The sequence below is a fragment of the Phyllostomus hastatus genome, unplaced genomic scaffold, assembly GCF_019186645.2.
Source record: "Phyllostomus hastatus isolate PE091 unplaced genomic scaffold, TTU_PhHast_1.1 phas_contig_40, whole genome shotgun sequence".
Classification (NCBI taxonomy): domain Eukaryota; kingdom Metazoa; phylum Chordata; class Mammalia; order Chiroptera; family Phyllostomidae; genus Phyllostomus; species Phyllostomus hastatus.
In genome coordinates this window covers 49,496,635-49,516,572 of record NW_025333872.1, presented here as the reverse complement: position 1 = coordinate 49,516,572, position 19,938 = coordinate 49,496,635, and the positions used below count along the sequence as shown (strand labels likewise).

General features: G+C 36.9%; 1 protein-coding gene across 4 annotated transcripts in view; it reads left to right on the top strand.

Moving 5' to 3' along the window:
• FBXL4 (F-box and leucine rich repeat protein 4) overlaps window positions 1-18,577 on the top strand; it is a 71,527-nt gene extending 52,950 nt beyond the window's left edge. For all 4 annotated transcript variants that reach the window (XM_045843860.1, XM_045843856.1, XM_045843858.1 and 1 more), the window contains 3 exons: window positions 8,356-8,427; window positions 12,477-12,789; window positions 16,318-18,577. In XM_045843860.1, the coding sequence (XP_045699816.1) occupies window positions 8,356-8,427; window positions 12,477-12,789; window positions 16,318-16,481 (549 nt within the window). In that variant the 3' untranslated portion in view covers window positions 16,482-18,577. The remainder of the gene's footprint in view (window positions 1-8,355; window positions 8,428-12,476; window positions 12,790-16,317) is intronic.
• Window positions 18,578-19,938: the final 1,361 nt, after the last annotated feature.

The window sequence follows — 19,938 nt, the reverse complement described above, 5'->3', positions numbered from 1 at the left end:
AGTGGATGGTTCACAGCAAGTCTATGTAAAGTAATTGAATTGCAATATTCTAGAATGATGTTGTTTATTTCTACATATAGTTAGTTTCAGGTATTTTAAATAGTCCTCAAAATACTTCAACTTTTATATTTTCCTTATCCAAATTTATTGATACTGAAACACTGAGGCTAAAAAATTAGAGAAAGAGATTCACACATATATATGTGTATTTTAAATTCCAGTAATTGAGTGATTGTGTTACTAGGATTTCTTTGCTGGTATTCATTATGCAAATTTATGAATTTTCATTTAGTGAATATACTTTTATACAACCCATCTTGTTACATGTAGACATTGATCTGATGTGTTTGAAATGTGTCATATTTGTTATCAAGTGATGCCACTAGTCTATATTTTAGCTACTGTGTGTCTGAAATATATAAAACTTGTTATATGTTCCTTTAATATGCTTTCTAGGAATCATGTATTAAAGTAGAGAATACTGATTTGGAATCCTAGCTAAGAGTGTTGTAATTAAGGGTTGCATTCCTTAGTTAAGATAAGAAAAGACTTTGAGTAAAAGTTATAAACTAGTTATAACAAGTATAAATATAGAGTAGTTAACATAGCACTGCATACATTGGTTATATACTGTCTGACAATATTGTAGAATATACATGATATAGCTACTAAGCCATAAATCTGGCCTATGTAAAAGTTATATGTGACTATAATAAACATCATCATTTTATGAACTATTTTTTGTTTAGCAATTTAGAAGTCTGGAATATGGGAGGTTATGAACTTTATGGGTAGCATCTCTTAAAAGGGTGTCAATGAAAATTTCAATTCCTGCCTTCCTTTACCTCTTAATAAATTTCCTTGTAACAAGTAGAGGCACTAATAATTATCTTTAATTTATAGTTATCCATTGGATTTATTTTAAAGCTGATGAACTGGGTTAGTAGGTAGACTTTAGGTGGAATGCAAAAGGGTTCTTTCTTTATGATCATACATTTCAGTGGGTATGCCAGTACTCACCTAGGGTATGCTTCGATAATTCTGTAGAAGAAATTAACATGACCAGTCATTTCTTAGTGAATTTCTTTCTGCAGTGGTTTAAATAAGGTTGGCCTTGGTTTAAAAATTACAAACTCATTTGAAAATGAATGCTGCCTTGCCTTATACAAATTACTTACTCTCCTTTTAGATTGTATTTTAACTTTATAGAGCTACTTTCATGCTTCTCTTGAATGAATTTTGGAGAACTAACCACAGCAGAATCTGTAGACTTAGGGACCTAAAAGATATCTTCAGTCTGAAATAAGGGAGTCTTAAAATTTTTCACTTTTATATCTGAATGCCTTTTCAAAGAATACTTATTATAGCTTTAATCTGTACACTTAAGTGTTCTAGAAGTGCTGCAAGTACTCATTACAGTAGAATTGTCCTTTTAAGTAGGGGTTGGCAGACTTTTTCTGTGAAGGGCAAAGTAGTAAACATTTTAGGCCTTGTAGGCTGTGTGGTCTCTGTGGTAACTGCTCAGCCCTGGTGTTGTGGTATGAAAATAACCATACACAATAAATAGATGAATGAGTGTGACTGTGTTCCAGTACAACTTTATTTACAAAACAGCTGGTGACTGCATTGGGCCTGTGGGCAGTAGTTTGCCAACCCCTGCTCCAAACCATTGAGTCTGATCTACAAAATCAAGCCCTTTTATGTCTGAAAATGAAGAATTAGTTTCTCCTGTTTGCTTTAGCATCAATAGCATTAATTCTGAATACTAATAGCATAGTGAAAGAATATTCTAAAGATATGCTAGGAGGAAACTATTTAACTAGATTTAGAGAGAATGCAAATTGGTCTACAGATGTGTTTTTTAAACTTGGATATTCACAGTCTCTGGTTCATCCTGAGCTTTGCTGGACAGAGTCATGAAACTATTCACTTGTGCTTGCTCACTTCCGTGCTACCTGTCAGCCCTTTGATTTATCTCTACTTGACTCCTTGTTACAGACCTCAAAGCGTCTTTTCCAAGGTCAGCCTTGTTTTTTTCTTTAGCCATCACCTCTGTCCCCTCATTTCTTGGTCTTAGCATTCAAGCTCACACCTCTTATTTAGCAAAGATGTGTGATATCATTCAACATAAATCTCTTTTGCCCTACATTACTTCTTTTTAAAAGTGGGAGTGAAAAATGATAGTTCTCTCTCTTATTAAGTGAATTTTTAATTTCCAATTTAATGTTCAGACTATTTAAGTTATTGTAAAGTATTTGCCTGAATAAGTATAGTGTGCCATGAATTCTTCTTCTATGACTTGAAATTTCTCCAGAATGCACCTACCCTTACACAAGATGTTTTCTAAATATATAGTTACTAGAATCTTAATTCAACAATGAGTTGTTTGTGCTTTAAAGTTATAATCTTTAAGATAGACAGTAAGCAATAGGTATAACTCCTATAAGGAACAGTCCAGATAGCTCAATATGGTATTCTTGACAGTAAGTATTTTTTGTCTACTCATTTTTAATTAGAAGAACCATTCAACAGGGAATTCATTTCAAACTATCTCAAAAGAATCATGTCTCAGTATGGGGGTAGTCAGTTAGAGCTAGGTGACTGTGTTTACATGGCTGTCCAGGCCACTCCAGGGGTTGGGTGGAAGTGGAGAAAGGAGGGTATTTGCACCTTGGTAGATACACCAAAAACTGTACAGGGACCTGGCATTGGCCGTGCTTCACAGGCATGACTGAGCCAAGCCTCCACCTGGCTCTTCAGTGTCCCCCATGGCACTGCGAAGTGGGACGGCTTACTTTCCGTAGAAGACGTGGTTGTGGATGGGGCAGTCTGCAAGGCCCTTAGGGAAGAATAAAGACTGAAACAGGGGATTAGAGTTCAGAGAAGTAAATGAACGCATATTTTTTAAACAGAACAGGAAAAATATTTTAAAAAATAAAACAAGGAATTATGGGTCACAGGCTAAAACAGCAAGAATAAGTAGTTGTGCAAAAGAACTGATTAGAAATCTAAAAAATAAGTGATGGTCGTTGTACTATGAAAGTAAGTCGATAGATTCTAAATTAGACACAGAGAACTGCTAAATTGAAAGAGAACTCTGAGGTTGTACTTAAATTTGTAAAAGCCTTGAATGTCAGGCACTGCTGTAAGTAGTTTCTCTGTTCATTTATCTATTGCTGTCTACCAATTACCCCAAGCTTAGTGGCTTAAAAAAACCTATGTTCATGATCTCACTTTTCTGTAGGTCTGGAGTAGTTTGCCTGAGCAGTTTTGTCTCAGGGTTTCCAACAAGGTTGCAGAGTCTGCAGTCATCTAGGGCTGGATTGCACCTGAGGATCAGCCTCCAAGTTCACACACAGGTCTATTGGCAGAGTTTCTATTCAGCTGTTGGCCAGAGGGCTTTGTTTCTCTCTTCATGGGCCTCTCCTGCCTGAGAGTTCTCATGATATGACAGCTAGCTTTTCCCATATGAGCAGTGGGGGAGGGAGGAACCCAAGAGAAGCCACAGCCCTTTTATAACTGTATTGGAGTTTTCCAGGGAAACAGAAATAAGAGTGAGTATATGTATGTAGTCTTATTATAAGGAATTAGCTTATGTGATTATGGAGGCTAGCAAGTCCTACATAGTGAGTCAGAAAGCTGGACACTCAGGAGAGCCAACGGTATAGTTCTGGTCTAGAGGCCTGTAGACCTCAGACCCTGGGGGAGCTGATGTTTCAGTTTGAGTCTGAATAAGTGGATGTCCCAATTCAAAGGCCATTTGACAGGAAGAATTCTCTCTTACCTGGGGGAGAGTCAGTCTTTTGTTCTATTCAGGTCTTTGACTGATTGGACGAGGCCCACTCTCAATAGAGAATAATCTGCTTTACTTCGTATACCGATTAAATATTAATCTCATCTAAAAACAGCCTCATAGAAACACCCATAATAATGTTGGACTAAATACCTGGCCACCCTGTGGCCTAGTCAGGTTGATACGTAGTATTAACCATCACAATAACCTAACATACCATCACTTCCGCTGTGTTCTGTTTGTTAGAAGTAAAGTCACTAAGTCCAGGCCATACTTGAAGAGGGAGGAATTAAGCTCCATGTCTAGGAGGAAGGAGTATAGAATAATTTGTGGACATATTTTTTAAACTGATACTTGGAAGACTCTAATATTCATTCAGTAGGAGTTTCAGGAGAAAAAAATGTAAGAAATTATGGAGAAGCAATATTTGAAGAGAATTGTTAAGAGTCTTGATTGTTCATGAAAAATATGTCTGCAAATAAATGTTCACTGAAGATACCAAACAATAAATGAAAGTAAATTTTTTATCTAGACATACTGTGATGAAATTGCAGAATATAAATGATAAAGGGACAAGAGCTATCAGAGACCAAAGACATTACTTACAGAGGAGGACAATTAGACAGACAGTGGACTTCTTATCAAAATAATAGAGGCTGATAGGTAATGGAGTAATGCTTTTAAAATGATGAAAGAAAGTGACTAATACTAAAATGATAAGCCTGGATTAACTCTTATTCAAGATTGAGGAGATATATAAAGGCTAAATATGTTACACAGATTCCTTATCTATAAATGGAAATAATGATATTTACCTTATAGGTTATTTTCTGCTGTGTTCACTAACATAGCCCAGGTGCCTGAACAGTGCCTATCACACAGTAGGCATTCAGTGAATATTTATTAAGTGAATGAATAGGGTATTGTGAAGATTAATGTTTATAAAAAATTTACTGCAATGCCGACATGTTAATAAGTACTCAATAAATGTTTGTTCACATTTTTACCACACATGGATGCACACTAGAAGAACTATTAAGAGTATTTTTTGCCCTGACCAGCATAGTTCAGTGGATTGGGTTCAGTGGATAGTTCAGTGGATTTTCATCCCATGAAGCAAAGTGTCACTGGTTCGATGCCTGTCAGGGCAGGTGCCAGGGTTGCAGGCCCAGTTGGAGGCGTGTGAGAGGCATGTGTTTATCTCCCTCTCTTTGTCTCTCCCTTCCCTTCTCTCTAAAAATAGATAATAACATCTTTAAAAAATAATTTTCAACAAGAAGAAAAATTCAGGAAGAAAGTGTGAGATATAATAAACAATTATGACAGAGAAATTGATAAATGTGCCAGTAAATTAAATAATGATCATGGGGGAAGAAAGAAAAACTAATCTTTTTTTTTTAAAGATTTTATTTGTTTATTTTTAGAGAGGGAAGGGAGAGAGAGAGAGAGAGAGAGAGAGAGAGAGAGAGAGAGAGAGAGAGAGGGAGAAAGAGAGGCATCAATGTGCGGTTGCTGGGGGTTATGGCCTGCAACCCAGGAATGTACCCTGGCTGGAAATCGAACCTGAGACACTTTGGTTCCCAGCCCGTGCTCAATCCACTGAGCTACGCCAGCCAGGGCTGAAAAACTAATCTTTTGTATTATTTTTTACAAGGTAAACTAAAATCTTTAAGGTTATTCTTAAATATGAAAGAGCCAATGGCCAAAATCATTAGAGTTTTAAAGAATGAAGAAAGGGTATTTTCCTTACTAGATATATAGACTTATTACAAGCTATGATAATTAAGACTGAAGTATTAGTGCAGGGAAAGGTCAATAGACCAGTGAAACAAAATGACTCAGAAGTAGGCTCATATATATAGGGGAACTCGATATAAGACAGAAAGCATCACAAATCAGCGGATAAGGTACAATCTTCAATAAATTGAACTGGGACAAGTAGTTATTCCTAAGGAGATAGTCATGAAATTTGATATCTTACCATGTATAAAAATCAATTTCAGTTGGATTAAAACCTAAGTGCAAAAAAAAAAACTTTAGAGTTGTCATTAAAAAATAATAGAATAATATTCTTTCTTAGGTAAAGGGGGACTTTTTAGAAAAGACAACAGAATACACACAAAGATTGATGTGACTATATTAAAATTAAAAATCTCATGTCTCAGAAGATTCTATAAACAAAGCAAAATGACAAATATTAGATTTAGGAAAGATATTCCTATAAGTCAAGAAGGAAGAAACAACCTAATGAAAAACTCAGCAAAAGATACGATTAAGCAATTTACAGAACAAGAAATAGGAGTGGCCTATACACATATGAAAAGATTTTCAACCTCAGTAGGAATTATACCAATGCAAATTATGACATTCCATACTCATCAGATAGGCAGATAATAAAAAGAATGAGAAGACTGAATGTTGGCAAAAATGTGGGGACTGCACGCTCTGCACAGGTGGTGGAGTGTCAGTTGATACAGTCACTCAGTAATGCTATTTTGGAAAATCTAATGAAGTCAGAGCATACATAAACACCTGGAAATTCTGCTTCTAGGATGAGTTCTAGAGAAATATTGTTCTATAAATACTCTTCTAGAGAAAGACAGGATGCATTATAAGAATATTTATTCTAACGTACTTTGTTATGGTAAAACTTGTAAGCAAACCAAATACTCATTGAGTGAAAGTATATGCTTTAGTATATTTGCATAATGGAATAATATAGAACAGGTAAAAGTCAGTGAACTAAAGCTGTGAGTATCCACAAGGAGAAACCCCTCACTAACATGTTAAGGAAGATGCAGAAATACTTGCACAATAGCACCATTTATATATAAATCATGGAGGACAATATCATATGCTGTTTATGGACACATAATCTATAATAAAATTACATAAACTTCAGGCATGTTTTTAAACACTGAGTCATAAAAAAGGTTACCTCTGAGGAGGTATGTGAATGGATGGAGTGATACAAAAATACAGAAAGATAAGCAAAGAAGGCAAAATGGATGTTTGTTATACTGGACAATATACTAGTCTGTATATTAGGGATTCTTCACTGTAATTTAAAAATGTATTACCATAGAAGTTCCATGATGAAGTCTGTGTGTATTTGAGTATCTTTTGTGTGTATGTTTGTGTGTTAACTTAAAATTTCTTATCCACAAAAATATGCGGGATCCTCTCTAAAAATTTGCTAATATGTTTTGCTCATAGGAAAATCTTACAAAACAACCTTGTAAGGAGCTGTACTTTAATTTTAAAAAGTTCATGTTATTTTTCTATTAGTAAGTTAAAATAGCTAAGTATTATGGAGAATCTGGAAATTAACTCATCTTCATATATCTCTCCTAATGTCAATATTTTGAGAGCTACATAGGATTGCCTTGTATATAAGTTGTGTTAAAACTTAAGCATAAAAATCAAAATAAACTTTCTTAAATTTAAAGAAATGCCCAACAGTGAAACAGCCTTAAGTTTAGTATCTCTCTAGGGCCTATTATTTTTGCCTTAAGTTCATTTTATCCCAAATACTTCATTACTTCATTTTCTTAATGAGAATCTTATGTGAGTTTGAACAGATGTTTTGTATTGTCATTGACATATTTGTCATCCCCTCCCCAACTGATATTTGTCAGTTTCTGAACACTTGGAACAGATTAAACATAAGTTGTATAATATCATCTTAATTTTGTTAGATGTGATTTAATTCAGATGTTTAGAAAGAAATTCTGCCGCATAAGTAGAGTAGCTTTTTTCTTAGTTTACAAAATAATTAGAAATTTGAATGTTTTGCATTGTTTTTCACAGGTTTTCATGGCAGACATGTCATCAAATGAAACTGTGACTATTTAGAGATATTTTAAGTACGAGGATTATGTCACAGTCTAGCATTCCTTCGGGTTTCTTTAGCAGTGAGATCGTTTTCATTGCCTTGCACAGGATAGATGGGCTGAAATGGCAGGAACATGACTAGAAAGTGCACGTTATATATGTTTCAGTCAGCATGTTGCTAGTGACAGGTGCTCAATGGTTGTTGGGATCCTTGTCAGCAAAGAGAATCCTTTGACATTAAAGTCACCAGCTCAATCCTGATTTCAGGTGACTATTGGCAGTTCCATCAGTCTGCAACTGATTGGTGAATGTCAGAGCTGCCGCTGTTCTTCAGAGTGTCGCCAGCCCACTGCGGGTGTTTTTTTTTGTTTTTTTTTTTTTCTTGAAGGGAGGGGTTGTTTAGCTTGTCTTGTTCAGTCTTAACCAGACTTTCAAATTGCTTACCTTTGGGATATGAAATGAGAGGTCATAGGGAATATAGGTATCTTTAGGGCATGCACAATCATATCCAGAGTGAAGACTTACATGGAGACTGGTAATGATTACCTTGACTCCAAGCCAATCAATGGTGGGAGCGCCTGGGGACTCATTAAATGGCATTTGTGGTGTCTGTAACCTAGGCTTTGAGCTCTATTTCATGAGAAGTAGTGACAGCCTTTAATGTCTAATTGACCTCTTCTCTTTGTTTCACATTCCATATTTGCCTCTGATGTGGTCCCTGATGGCAGCAAACAGCACTGCTCAGCATTTTGAACTTCTGTTCAGAGCTGCAACACCTCAGTTTGGGTAGTTGTGTAATGGTAAGTATTTGAAAATTTTTTATACTCAGTTGCTCATTCTCTCTTCCTTCCCGTGGGTAAACTTTATCCTGACTTGTCCCACCCACACCCACTCACCGCTTTTCTGATGTATGGTTAATTATTGGACCCACTTGCAAACATTTTTTTTTAAATCAGAGAGTGTGTCTTTGAAACACTGGTGGTATTTAGCCATAAGAGCAAGAAAAGAAATACAGTATGGTAGGAAGAGTATGGTTCTGCCTCAAGTCAGATATTACCCCAGAAAAGTTATTTCCATCTCTGCATTTCTTTATGAAGAAAGTTATCAATCATACCAAATGCCAGTAGTTCAGTAAGTTTTTCACAAAGCTGGATTTAGTTTTTAAGTTCTGAGATTATTCCTGAGAATGCTGATGATAATGGATAGGTTTGGGGGTTGTTTGTTTCTTTGTTTGTTTGTTTTATTGATCTTGCTGGGTGAGATAAAAAGATGTATTTTCTATGTTAGAACTCAAATTTTTTTTTAAACTTCTGATCTTTTTTTCCTAGATGTATGTTTGTTTGTTTGTTTGTTTGTTTGTTTTAGAGAGGGAAGGCAGGAGAAAGAGAGAGAGAGAAATATCAATGTGTGGTTCCTTGGGGCCATGGCCTGCAACCCAGGCATGTGCCCTGACTGGGAATCGAACCTGCGATGCTTTGGTTCGCAGCCTGCGTTCAATCCACTGAGCTACGCCAGCCAGGGATGGCGTAGCCATCCCAAGAGCTCATGGGATGATTTAAATCTTTTTTATCTGATTACATGACTTATAAATAACTCTGACACTGAAGGGACAGCAGAACTCTTCGAGTTTGTGTGTGTATGTGTGTGTTGTGTGCACTTGTGCACACTCACAGGAATCCCAACTCCCAATATAATTGTGAGTAATCCATTCCTCTTCAAGATAGATTCAGGAGGTCCCCAACCTTTCCAGTTTTGCATCCACTTATTAGGAAGACCAGAATAAGAAGGATGGCTACAAGATTCCAGAGAGATTCTCCTGGTGTCCTAGACTTGGAGTCAGCAGGCACAGTCACTGACCTAAAATAGGTCCTGTTTGAACATCTTTTAGAGCTCAGCAATAGCTTCAGAGATGCCCCAAGGTTTGGTAGTGGAGACTGGAGAGGCCTATTATAATGATATATATGTATCCATGTCCTTGTAGTTTTTAATTCTGGTGATTAGGCCTGATTAAACCTCATCTGTGGACTCAGGTCTGTCCTGGTCTCTGGAAACAGTGCTGGGAGCCCAATACTTCAGCATTAGGTTTTCCTTACTTCTGGCCAGATTCTTGCCTCAACAAGTCATTTCATGAGCTTCTGTTGAGTCCCTCTAGTGACTCTTCTGGATGGGCCCAGTGACATTTGATGGGCAGTTTCTGTGACAATAAATGTTTTTCCTTTGATTAAACTAGTGTTTTCCAACTTTACCTGAGTACTAAACCCATTTTTCCATATTAAATTTATTAATATGTAATATACTATGGTAAATACTGTTTTAGAAAAATAAGCTATTTTAAAATTGAAGTATGTAGCTACTAGCAAAATACTTCCACCATTGGTACTTGTTGTCAGGAAATGAAATATTAAGGACTTGACATTGAAGTTCAGAAATAATGCCAATATTGCTAAAACTACTACTAAATAGCAAGCAAAGAACCTATGCACCCCAATGTTCATAGCAGTACAATTTACAATAGCCAGGTGCTGGAAGCAACCTAAGTGCCCTTCAGTAAATGTGGATCAAAAAACTATGCTACATTTACACAATGGAATTCTATACAGCAGAAAGAAGAAGGAGCTCCTACCCTCTGTGACAGCATCAATGGATCTGGAGAACGTTATGCTAAGTGAAATAAGCCAGGCAGTGAAAGACAAATACCATATGATCTCACCTTTAACTGGAATGTAATCAATAAAATGAAACCAAAATATAAACTAAAGACATTGAAATTGAGAACAGGCTGACAGTGACCAGAGGGGATAGGGGAGAGGATAATAGGGAAAAAGGGTGAAGGGTTTACAGGAACAAATATAAAGAACACATGGACAATAACATTGGCGGGGGGGTGGAAACAGAGGAAGGAGGTGGGGAGGGCTGGGGTGGTGGGGAGGCCTGGGGGGAAAGGCAGAAAATTGTGTTTGAACAACAATAAAAAATGTTAAAAAATTAAAAAAAATATCAGTCAGATTCATGGGTTTCAGAAAGTTTTTAAATTGTTTCTTTCTAAAGAAGCAGATTGGCCACAGTGATTATTAAAACTACAGTTCTGGCCCTGGCTGGTGTGGCTCAGTGGATTGAGTGCCAGCCTGCAAACCAAAGGGTCACCAGTTCGATTCCCAGTCAGGTCACATGCCTGAGTTGCAGGCCAGGTCCCCAGTAGTAGGAGTGAGAGGCAAACACACATTGATGTTTCTCTCCCTCTCTTTCTCCCTCCCTTCCCCTCTCTCTGAAAATAAATAAAATATTTAAAAAAAAACATTACAATTCTGTATTATTCAGGTGCACTCACTAAAGTTAAAGAGTGCTATTTCTCCCACTCTGTTTTGCATGGCTTCTGCATGGCTCTACCACACAGTTACTAAAGACCAGAACCTTGGAAATCCTCACCACTATGCCTAGTCCATAAGCCTTTGATTCTGACTCAAAATGTAACCCAAATCTGTCCATTTCTCCAGCTCCACTGCTACTTCCTCAATCCAAGCCCCTGTCATCTGTCCTCTAAGCTAGTGCAGGCTTCTTCACTGGACCTCCTCCCCCATTCTTTCCCACCATAGGCTGTCTTCCAGATAGAATTAAAAGGAGTTTTTGTTTTGTTTTAATAGAAATCATATTTGTTTCTAACCTCCCATTGATTTTCTTAGCACTTTAAATAAAGATCAAACTCTGTCATGGCCTCACAGCCTCGCTTAGCCCCAGCATAACCTCTGCCCTCACGACTGGCCTCTCTCTCACTACCCTGGCCCACACTGATCTTGTTTCTAGTTCCTCCAATGCTCCGAGCTCATCCTGGAGATCCCAACAACCCCCACTCGCTCCCTTAACTCCTGGCACTCCCACTGTTCTCATGTAACCCTCTTTTATTATTTTCATACCACCTAATCACTCTCTGAATTTATTTTGCTCATTTATTTGTATGTATGTCTTTCCCAAAAATGTGAACAGAGTCTTCATTGGTTCACTGTTGTTCCTAGCATCCGGAGTGGTGCTGGCACATAGTAGTTGAGAATATGATGAAGCAAAAGACAAAAGGAAATAATCTGGAAGTGTTTGCTGTTTTGTTTCCTTTTGACTTCTGGTGATAATTTGATACTTGATTATAACAAAATTAAATGAACCTCTTAAAATTTTAAAACATGTTTAAAGAGACATTGAAGCATATAAAGCCTGTGAATTTTAATGTTTAGTCCTCGGTTAGTAAAGGTTTATGCTGTGATATGGAGGTAACTCATTGGACACCTCCTATAACTGACAGTGATTAACGTTATCATAATCTAAATCATTTTTGTGTTGTGCATTCAGTCCCCATATGCCTCATTTAACCCAAAATAAGTAAGTATCCTCATTAGTCCTATCATCATATTCACATACTAGGTTAGAGCCTAGTGGAGGGTACACCTTTATCAGGGAGATCTTACATATCTACCAGAATTGGTTAATTATATGTAAAATAGGAGAAGCTAGGCCTCGGCATCAAGTAGCAGCAGCAAGGTCAGAATGGGAGATATACAGGAACAACAGGGAATGCTCAGAATCTTTGCAAGACACTAAGGATTTCAGACTGCTTTGGGATTTCTTTCATTAACGTACTCTGTCTGGAGTTCTGTTAAATAGATTTTAAAGTAAGTGATTACTCTTGCTGTCTCATGAAACAGTGGCAGGTCTGTGAGATGAGTACACAAATCTGTATTAATGAGAATGTAGGTATGTCCACATGGAAGCAAAAATAGGAGATAATTAAGAATGTTTTAACATGCTCTAAACAGTATTTCTTAGCATAATGTGTAAAAGATTGGACTTTTCTGATTTTCAGATTGAAGACTATGATGTGATAGCTAGCATGATAGGAGCCAAGTGTAAAAAACTGCGTACCCTGGATCTGTGGAGATGTAAAAATATCACTGAGAATGGGATAGCAGAACTGGCTTCTGGGTGTCAGCTTCTGGAGGAACTTGACCTTGGCTGGTGCCCTACTCTGCAGAGCAGCACCGGCTGCTTCACCAAACTGGCACGCCAGCTCCCAAACTTGCAAAAACTCTTTCTTACAGCTAACAGGTCTGTGTGTGACACAGACATTGAAGAACTGGCATGTAATTGTACCAGATTACGGCAACTGGACATACTAGGTAAGGATACAATATATAATTTTTTTAAAACCTTGACATAAAAGCTAACCTCAGACGTTTTACAAGTAAAAAAAAAAAGCTTTTTGGATACAGTAAAAATTTTGTCCTGATAAAACTGCTTGGTTTGATAGGAGATGCAAGATAGGTTAATTGATATGGAGATTAATTAGATCTGCACTTGAGTAAAAGAGTGAGGACAATAACAATTTCATTGCTGAACCAATCAGAAAGCTCTAAATAACCATTAATTCTTAGCCTAGTAAGAAGAGTGAGAATTTGTATGAGCTGTTTTCTCCAGTTTTATTAAGGACATTTAAGAAATTAATCCATTTTTATCATGAATTCAAAATATAGATGTATGTGTATGTATCTATGTACACACATGTGTGTATACCTAGACACACACATACATCTCTTTTTGATGTTGAACTCTTGATTAAGAAATATTGTAAAACCTCCATCCCTGATAATTCTAATGTTTAGAAATACTGCTGCCCCAAAGCAAATATAAGGAAAATCCTTTCCAATCCTGGGATTTTTTTGTGTGTCCTTAATGCAGTTTCTCACCCGGGAACCCTGTGGGTTTTTGTTACCTCTTTCTTTAGCCGGAAGTGGTTTGCTGCAATGCCACAGCTGTAACTGCCCACACAGCTGTTGCCTTGTGAACCCCCAGCACATGCACTGTGTTCTCTGCTAATCTGTTGGTACTCAGAGATTAGTCCATGACATTCTAATTATATTTTTCCTGTTTATTAAACATTCAACAAAAGAAAAACCTGAAGATTTTTGACACCTGTGTTTGTGATTTTAGTTTGAATCTCTTCACAGTCCAGATTGATGATACATTTGTATGTGTTTCTTATATAGTTGGGTGTTACTTATTCAAGATACATTTAGGGAAAAATTCTTGCCTAAAAATTTAGGGAGAGATTCTTGCCTATTATTTTATGCATATTTTGGGCCAGATACCTCATCTAGGTTATATTTTCCTTTCTCAGGAGGTTGGACATCATTGTCTTTTTATAGATGAGGGCAGTTAATATATGGTAGAACAAGGGTTCAAATTCATGGGTTTTGGCTCCACAGTCAGTACCATTTTTTGTAGCACCACATCCACTTACCTTGCTTGTTTCTTTTCCTTCTACCCACCTTGAAATTACCTAGAAAAATATTTGCAAGAGGAGTATTATAAAGTTCAAGAAAAAATCATGAATTCACAGGGAGAATGAAGAAAGATGACTAGGGCTTTTTAAAATGGATTAATTGCATCACGCTTCACTTCAGAGGATAGTGTTGTTGTTGCTTAAAATCTGTTTTTTCAGCTCTTTCCCTGAAAGGAAGGAAGGAATGGAGGGAGGGAAAAAAGAAAGGGGAGGGGAGGGCCGGGGAGGCAAAGGGAGGGGCACGGAGGGGCAAGCCTCATCTGCTAGGGACAAAGAGCAGCCAGTCTGCAGCAGGTGCCAGGAAAGCACAAGGACGTCCAGGACCTCCAGAACCTGGTCCCTGAAACAGCAGCACGGTTGTGATGAACAGTGGGGTTGGTTGTCAGGTGGCCTCACTTTGGCTTATAAATAAATGCATGTATTACCTGATTGAGACATAAAAGAAAAATAGGTAAAAGGTATAATGACTTCTTGAAAACATTTGTAACTTTTCATGGGCATAAGGACAAGGAATATTATCTGTTATGCCAAAGCTAATCACAGATGGAAGATATCGATCATGCAAATATATTGGAAAGTCACATTATTATTATAGTATTAATAGTAATGTAAACAGCAATTTATTGCATGCTTTTATACTGTTCTGAGCATACCATATATTAAGTGACTTAATCCTCACAGCAACCTTAGGAGGTAATTATTAGCATTATCTGCCAGTAAGTAAACAGGCTAAAACAGGTTGAGTGATCTTCCCAGGGTCTTGTGGCTAATAAGGAATCTGGACTGGAACCAGAGTCTGTACTCCTAACCATTGTGCTACCTTTTCTTTTATTGTTGTTTTGTTTTCCTTTCATACTTAAATATTAGAATCTTTATGTTTTTAAAGGATTCTTAGTTAAACCAAGCAAACTGAAAATGTAATTGTGTCATAAGTGAGTAACCAAACAGAAGCACAGAGTGCCCTGGAAGCCTAGGACAGTGCACCCTAGCTTAGTGAAATCTTGTCTCAAGCTTCCTTCTCTGGCCTTCCCCTAGGAACTCATAGTTTATCAGGAAACTCAGATTGTAATGACCAAGACTGGCAAGTAGAGAATAATCACAATCCTAGGTAAACACACCACACAGCCAAGTGTCTTAGTTGAGACGCTCTGGTCTTATATAACAGAAACCCATTTGAGGTAACTTAAGCATAAGAAAACTGTTGGACGGTACAGGTGTCTCTGTCAGATGCCATGGGTAGGAGCTAGTTATGGTCAGACCTCAGGAGGTACTGGGAAACCATCAAAAGGCAAGGAAGCTATTTTCTGTTTTTCCTTCCTTTTTCTACCCTGCCCCTCCCTCTGCCCTCTGCAATTGTGTGCCTTGTTCTTTTGTAATGCTTGTCATCTTCACTTCTCTGGGCATACATGGCCAAAAGTAACAGACCCATCCCAGTTCTACATGTCTTTAGACATGTAGGTATCTGTGGACACTGACAGCTTTACTGAGTCCCAATTATCAGTTTTTAGGAGAATCTGTATTGGTTTGGGGAGGGGCCAGTCACGGCCCCAGTAGCATTATAGTTACCGCTTCCGGAGCCTGTGTCAGGGAGGGGAGCAGAAAGGAGTTCTCAGAGAAGGCATGAGTTAACATTTCAGGAACTTTCATCCGCATCTCAGTAGATGTATACAGGTAATACCGTTGTGATTTTTTCTCCATAGGAAAGCTGTGGTTAAAGAAAGGTATGTGACCACAGATGACATCTTAGAGTCTAGTGATAATTTAGCTTCCATCTGAATATCCCATCATCACTTCCAATTTAACAGGGACTGAATAGTACTCATCACCAGTCACCTGTCTTCCACTACTGCCACTTTTTACCCACCACTTACTGTGAAACTTACCAAGTTGTGTTGTATTTGGGTTCCATCCTGGTCACTGAGTTCCTCGCATCTCTAGTGCTAGCAACAGAAGTTTATGCAGGGTAGTTGCTCAGTGATTGCATTGCATGGAATTAGAGGTTGAATCATTGTAAGCATTGCTGCCTGATTTGACCCATGGATTACAGAAGAAGATTCAAACAGTTTTGAACTGGGGTGACAGAAATAGGAACGTCTGGAGGAGCTGATTGGAAGTGGCAGGTGGTGGGGGCAAAGAGAGTAGATAGAGTGTTGACAGAAGATGCCAGATTGTCTGGGAAAATTCAGTTTGTATTTGTTTATAGGACTGTTTCAATAGAAGTCTTTTGTTTTAAGAAATATTTTTTTAATTTTTAAAAGGCAATCTTTTAAGTTTATTTTAAGTAATAAATAATAAAGGGGCTTTTTACCAGATCATTATATAAATATTATTTAAAGTGTTTCGTGTGTTTTTTCCCCCCAAACAGGAACAAGAATGGTAAGTCCGGCGTCCTTAAGAAAACTCCTGGAGTCGTGTAAAGACCTTTCCCTACTTGACGTGTCCTTCTGCTCTCAGATCGATAATAGAGCCGTGCTGGAGTTCAACGCGAGCTTCCCAAAAGTGTTCATAAAAAAGAGCTTCACTCAGTGACTTTGTATTTGTTCTGTAGTAAAATTAATGTGCTTTTGTGGGGTTTGTCTTAGGGCTGGTTTTGTTTTGTGTAGTTTCTATAATGATGGGAATGTCTTAACACATTAAGACATTTGTAAGTTTTAAAGAAAAATATGAAACATTATGAAATACAGATAGGTATTGCCAAATACATGTGTTAATCATGAGAAGAATATGATTTTCATTGAGCATATTTATCACTTGGATGGCACTGATAGAATTCTATTAGATTCCTTCTTGTGATAATTTCCACTTAGCATGTTATTACATTGCAGATTAATCACTTCCAGTTGAAGATTAGGTGGAGGCTTCTCAATTGCATAACTGAATGGGTTTTGGAAAATGGAAATTTCATTCATACTTGCATCAAGGTCCAAAAAATGCTGTTGGACCTATAGTTTGAGCTCAGAGCTCAAAATATCTGTTGCAGATTTGTGTGAGAATGAGGATCTTGCTTATTTTGTCTTACCAAAAGGTAAAATAATGCAGGAAGTTTATAAAGCAGCTTGACGTTACTTCATAATTCAAACAGTGTTAGTTGTCAGAATTACCTATGTTTCATATATAAACACTGTTTTTCCCCACTTCCACGGCTTCTGACTTAGAATTTGCATTTCGAAAAGTAGTCAGACAGGTGATGCTGCTGCCGCTAGTTTGGACCTCTCCTTGAGAGGAAAAGTCTGGAGGCTTTTCCTGAATCCCAGTGAACCCACATGAAGTGGGAATAACTGTTCTCCTTATTTTGCGCTGTTTCAATTTTTGGTTGAATTCATTACAAAGCATTATCAAGTCTGCAACAAAAGCCAAATTCCAAAGCCCTTCACTGTTTCTTAATAGTGGCTGAGGGTATTTCTTCTCATTCAGAAGAATTTAAATACCAGCTCTGAGCTCAAAAAAAATAAAACTGCTGCTAAGCCAACAGTCTGCTGGTTAACACTACTGGTTCAACAACGCAAGATTGAGTCAAATATATTCCATGAACTATCTGTTGATGAATAATACAGTATATAACCATAGGTTTTAACACTTTACATTTTTACAAGCTTTGTAAATTTGACCAACTAAGCCTACTTTTTGCTTCACACATATTTTTACCATCACTAGTTCTGACGCATTTTAGCAGATTCTACTTCAGTTTGTACTGAAATCATGTTTTAACTTCTTAGAAAATATTTTTACCTATAGTTGCTCCATACATACTAGTTGTAGAAACTCTTCAAATGCTTCAACCTTGGCATTGACTTATCAAATAAACAACAATCACTAGGCAGTAGCACTAACATCTGTTGACTCATCAAGAGCCAAGGAAAACCACTCAGAATCACTTGCCCTTTTTTTTTTGAGTTGATGTTCCCAGTGTTCTCAATTCTTTCAAACAACTGTTCTTGCCAAAAGGCTAATAGTCTTAAGCAAGTTTGCTTTGGACAGATCTCTTCAGCTAATGAATCAAAAACAATTTAATTAACTCCCCATTGCTAAAAAGGCTTTCTTTGCTTGGCTAACAAATGAGCCACTCAGAAACTTACTTTATAGCTTCATTTTTATTTTTATAAAGAAATTTTGCTGTGATGAGATACCTTGAAATTTTCTAATTTCTCTGGCCACTGCATTCTAGAAATTGAAAATATTGTGAAGAATACTTAGTTTGGTAATGCTAGTGTAAATATAGCGTTCTTTCAGAACAGCTACAGTGTGACTGCATGTTAAACACAATGCTTTGCCATCTAATTCAGTAACAAAATAATCCATACCTCACTGTGCCTTAAACACGTGTCACTTGAAGTTCTCTCTCTCTCTTGCTCTCTCATTCTCACATTATGAGTATGCACTGGTAATAAACTTAAAAATATTGTGGTATGACAATCTGACATTCGAAATGCTGGTAGTTATAACTGCATCACTGTACTATGTAATGTGCTAAGCGGCAGTGCAAAACAGTGTGAGCACCACGTTGGCCTCTGTTGTTGCAGTTACTCAACTCTGCCTTTGTACTGTGGGCAACCATAGACATACATAAGTGAATGAGTGTGGCCATGTTCCAATAAAAGTCTGTTTACTTACGGACACAAAAAGTTGCATTTTGTATAATTTTTATGTCTCACAAAATGTTCTTCCTTTAATTTTTTTTAGCTATTAGAAAATTTAAAAACAAACAAACAAACACCATATAGTCTGTATTTGGGTTGTGGATGGAATTTGTAACTCCTGGGATATTTTCAAATCAATTAGTAAATCCAGGTTTGCTCATTCCTAATTTTATAAACCCCTTCAAACCTATTCTCAGCCTTTATCTTTCTCATTCTACCACTTAGATTCTAAAATGAAGAATTTTATTGACTTAGAGAAAACCAAACTTGTTACCATAACACAAGAGAGTTTTGAATATTTTCTTTTTTTATTTTAGGTATATAAATGTATATAAATGTATATGTTATTTATATTAAGAATTGTATATACTAAGGTGTGCAATTTGATGATTTGATATTTTTTACATTTGTGAAATAATCACCACATTCAAGCTAATTAAGATATGTATTTCTTCAGATAGTTAATCACTTATTTTGGTAGTGACACTTAAGCTTTACTCTCTTAGCAAATGTTAAGTATCCAATATTGTTGACTGTAGCCATGTTGCTATACATTACAACTCCAGAGCTTATTCATCTTACAGGACTGCAGCTTTGTGCCTTTGACCAACACCTCCCCATTCCCATCCCCCAATGCCCTGTAACCGCCATTCGACTCTCCGCTTGTTTGAATCTCTTAGATTCCCCATAAAAATGAGACCACACTTCTGTGTTTGGTGTATTTCACTTAGCGCAGTCTTCACTGGGTTCTTTCACATTGTTGCAAATGTCAGTATTTTCTTTTTAAGGCTGAGTGATTATAATAATAATCCATTATAATGGATTATATAAAGTGGCATACATACACATACATGTGCACACACAGAGACACACCACATTTCTTTATCCATTTGTCTGTTGACATTTAGGTTGTTTACATATTTTGGGTATTGCAAATAATGCTAAAATGAATGTGGGAGTGCAGCTATCTCTTTGAGATCCTGATTTTGTTTTCATATATGCTGAGAAGTAGGATTGCTGGCTCATATATTTTTAGTTTTCCTTTTTTGAGGAGTCTCCATTATGTTTTTCATAATGGCTATACCAATTTACATTTCCACCGATGGTGTACCAGGGTTTCCTTAACAAGAGTGCATGTACAGACTATCCATTCAAATTTGAAGCCAAATGACCCATTGTTATTAGCATTGTCAGCTGACATAAGTTTTTTAATAATTATTTGCCTTAGCATTTTGAGAAGGTAAATTATCTTTCCAGTGGGTAGTAATAGATAATGATGTGTCCCTGACTCTGTGAGCATAATTACAGGATCCTCTTGATTTAAATTGCTTGAAATAATACCCTAAAAA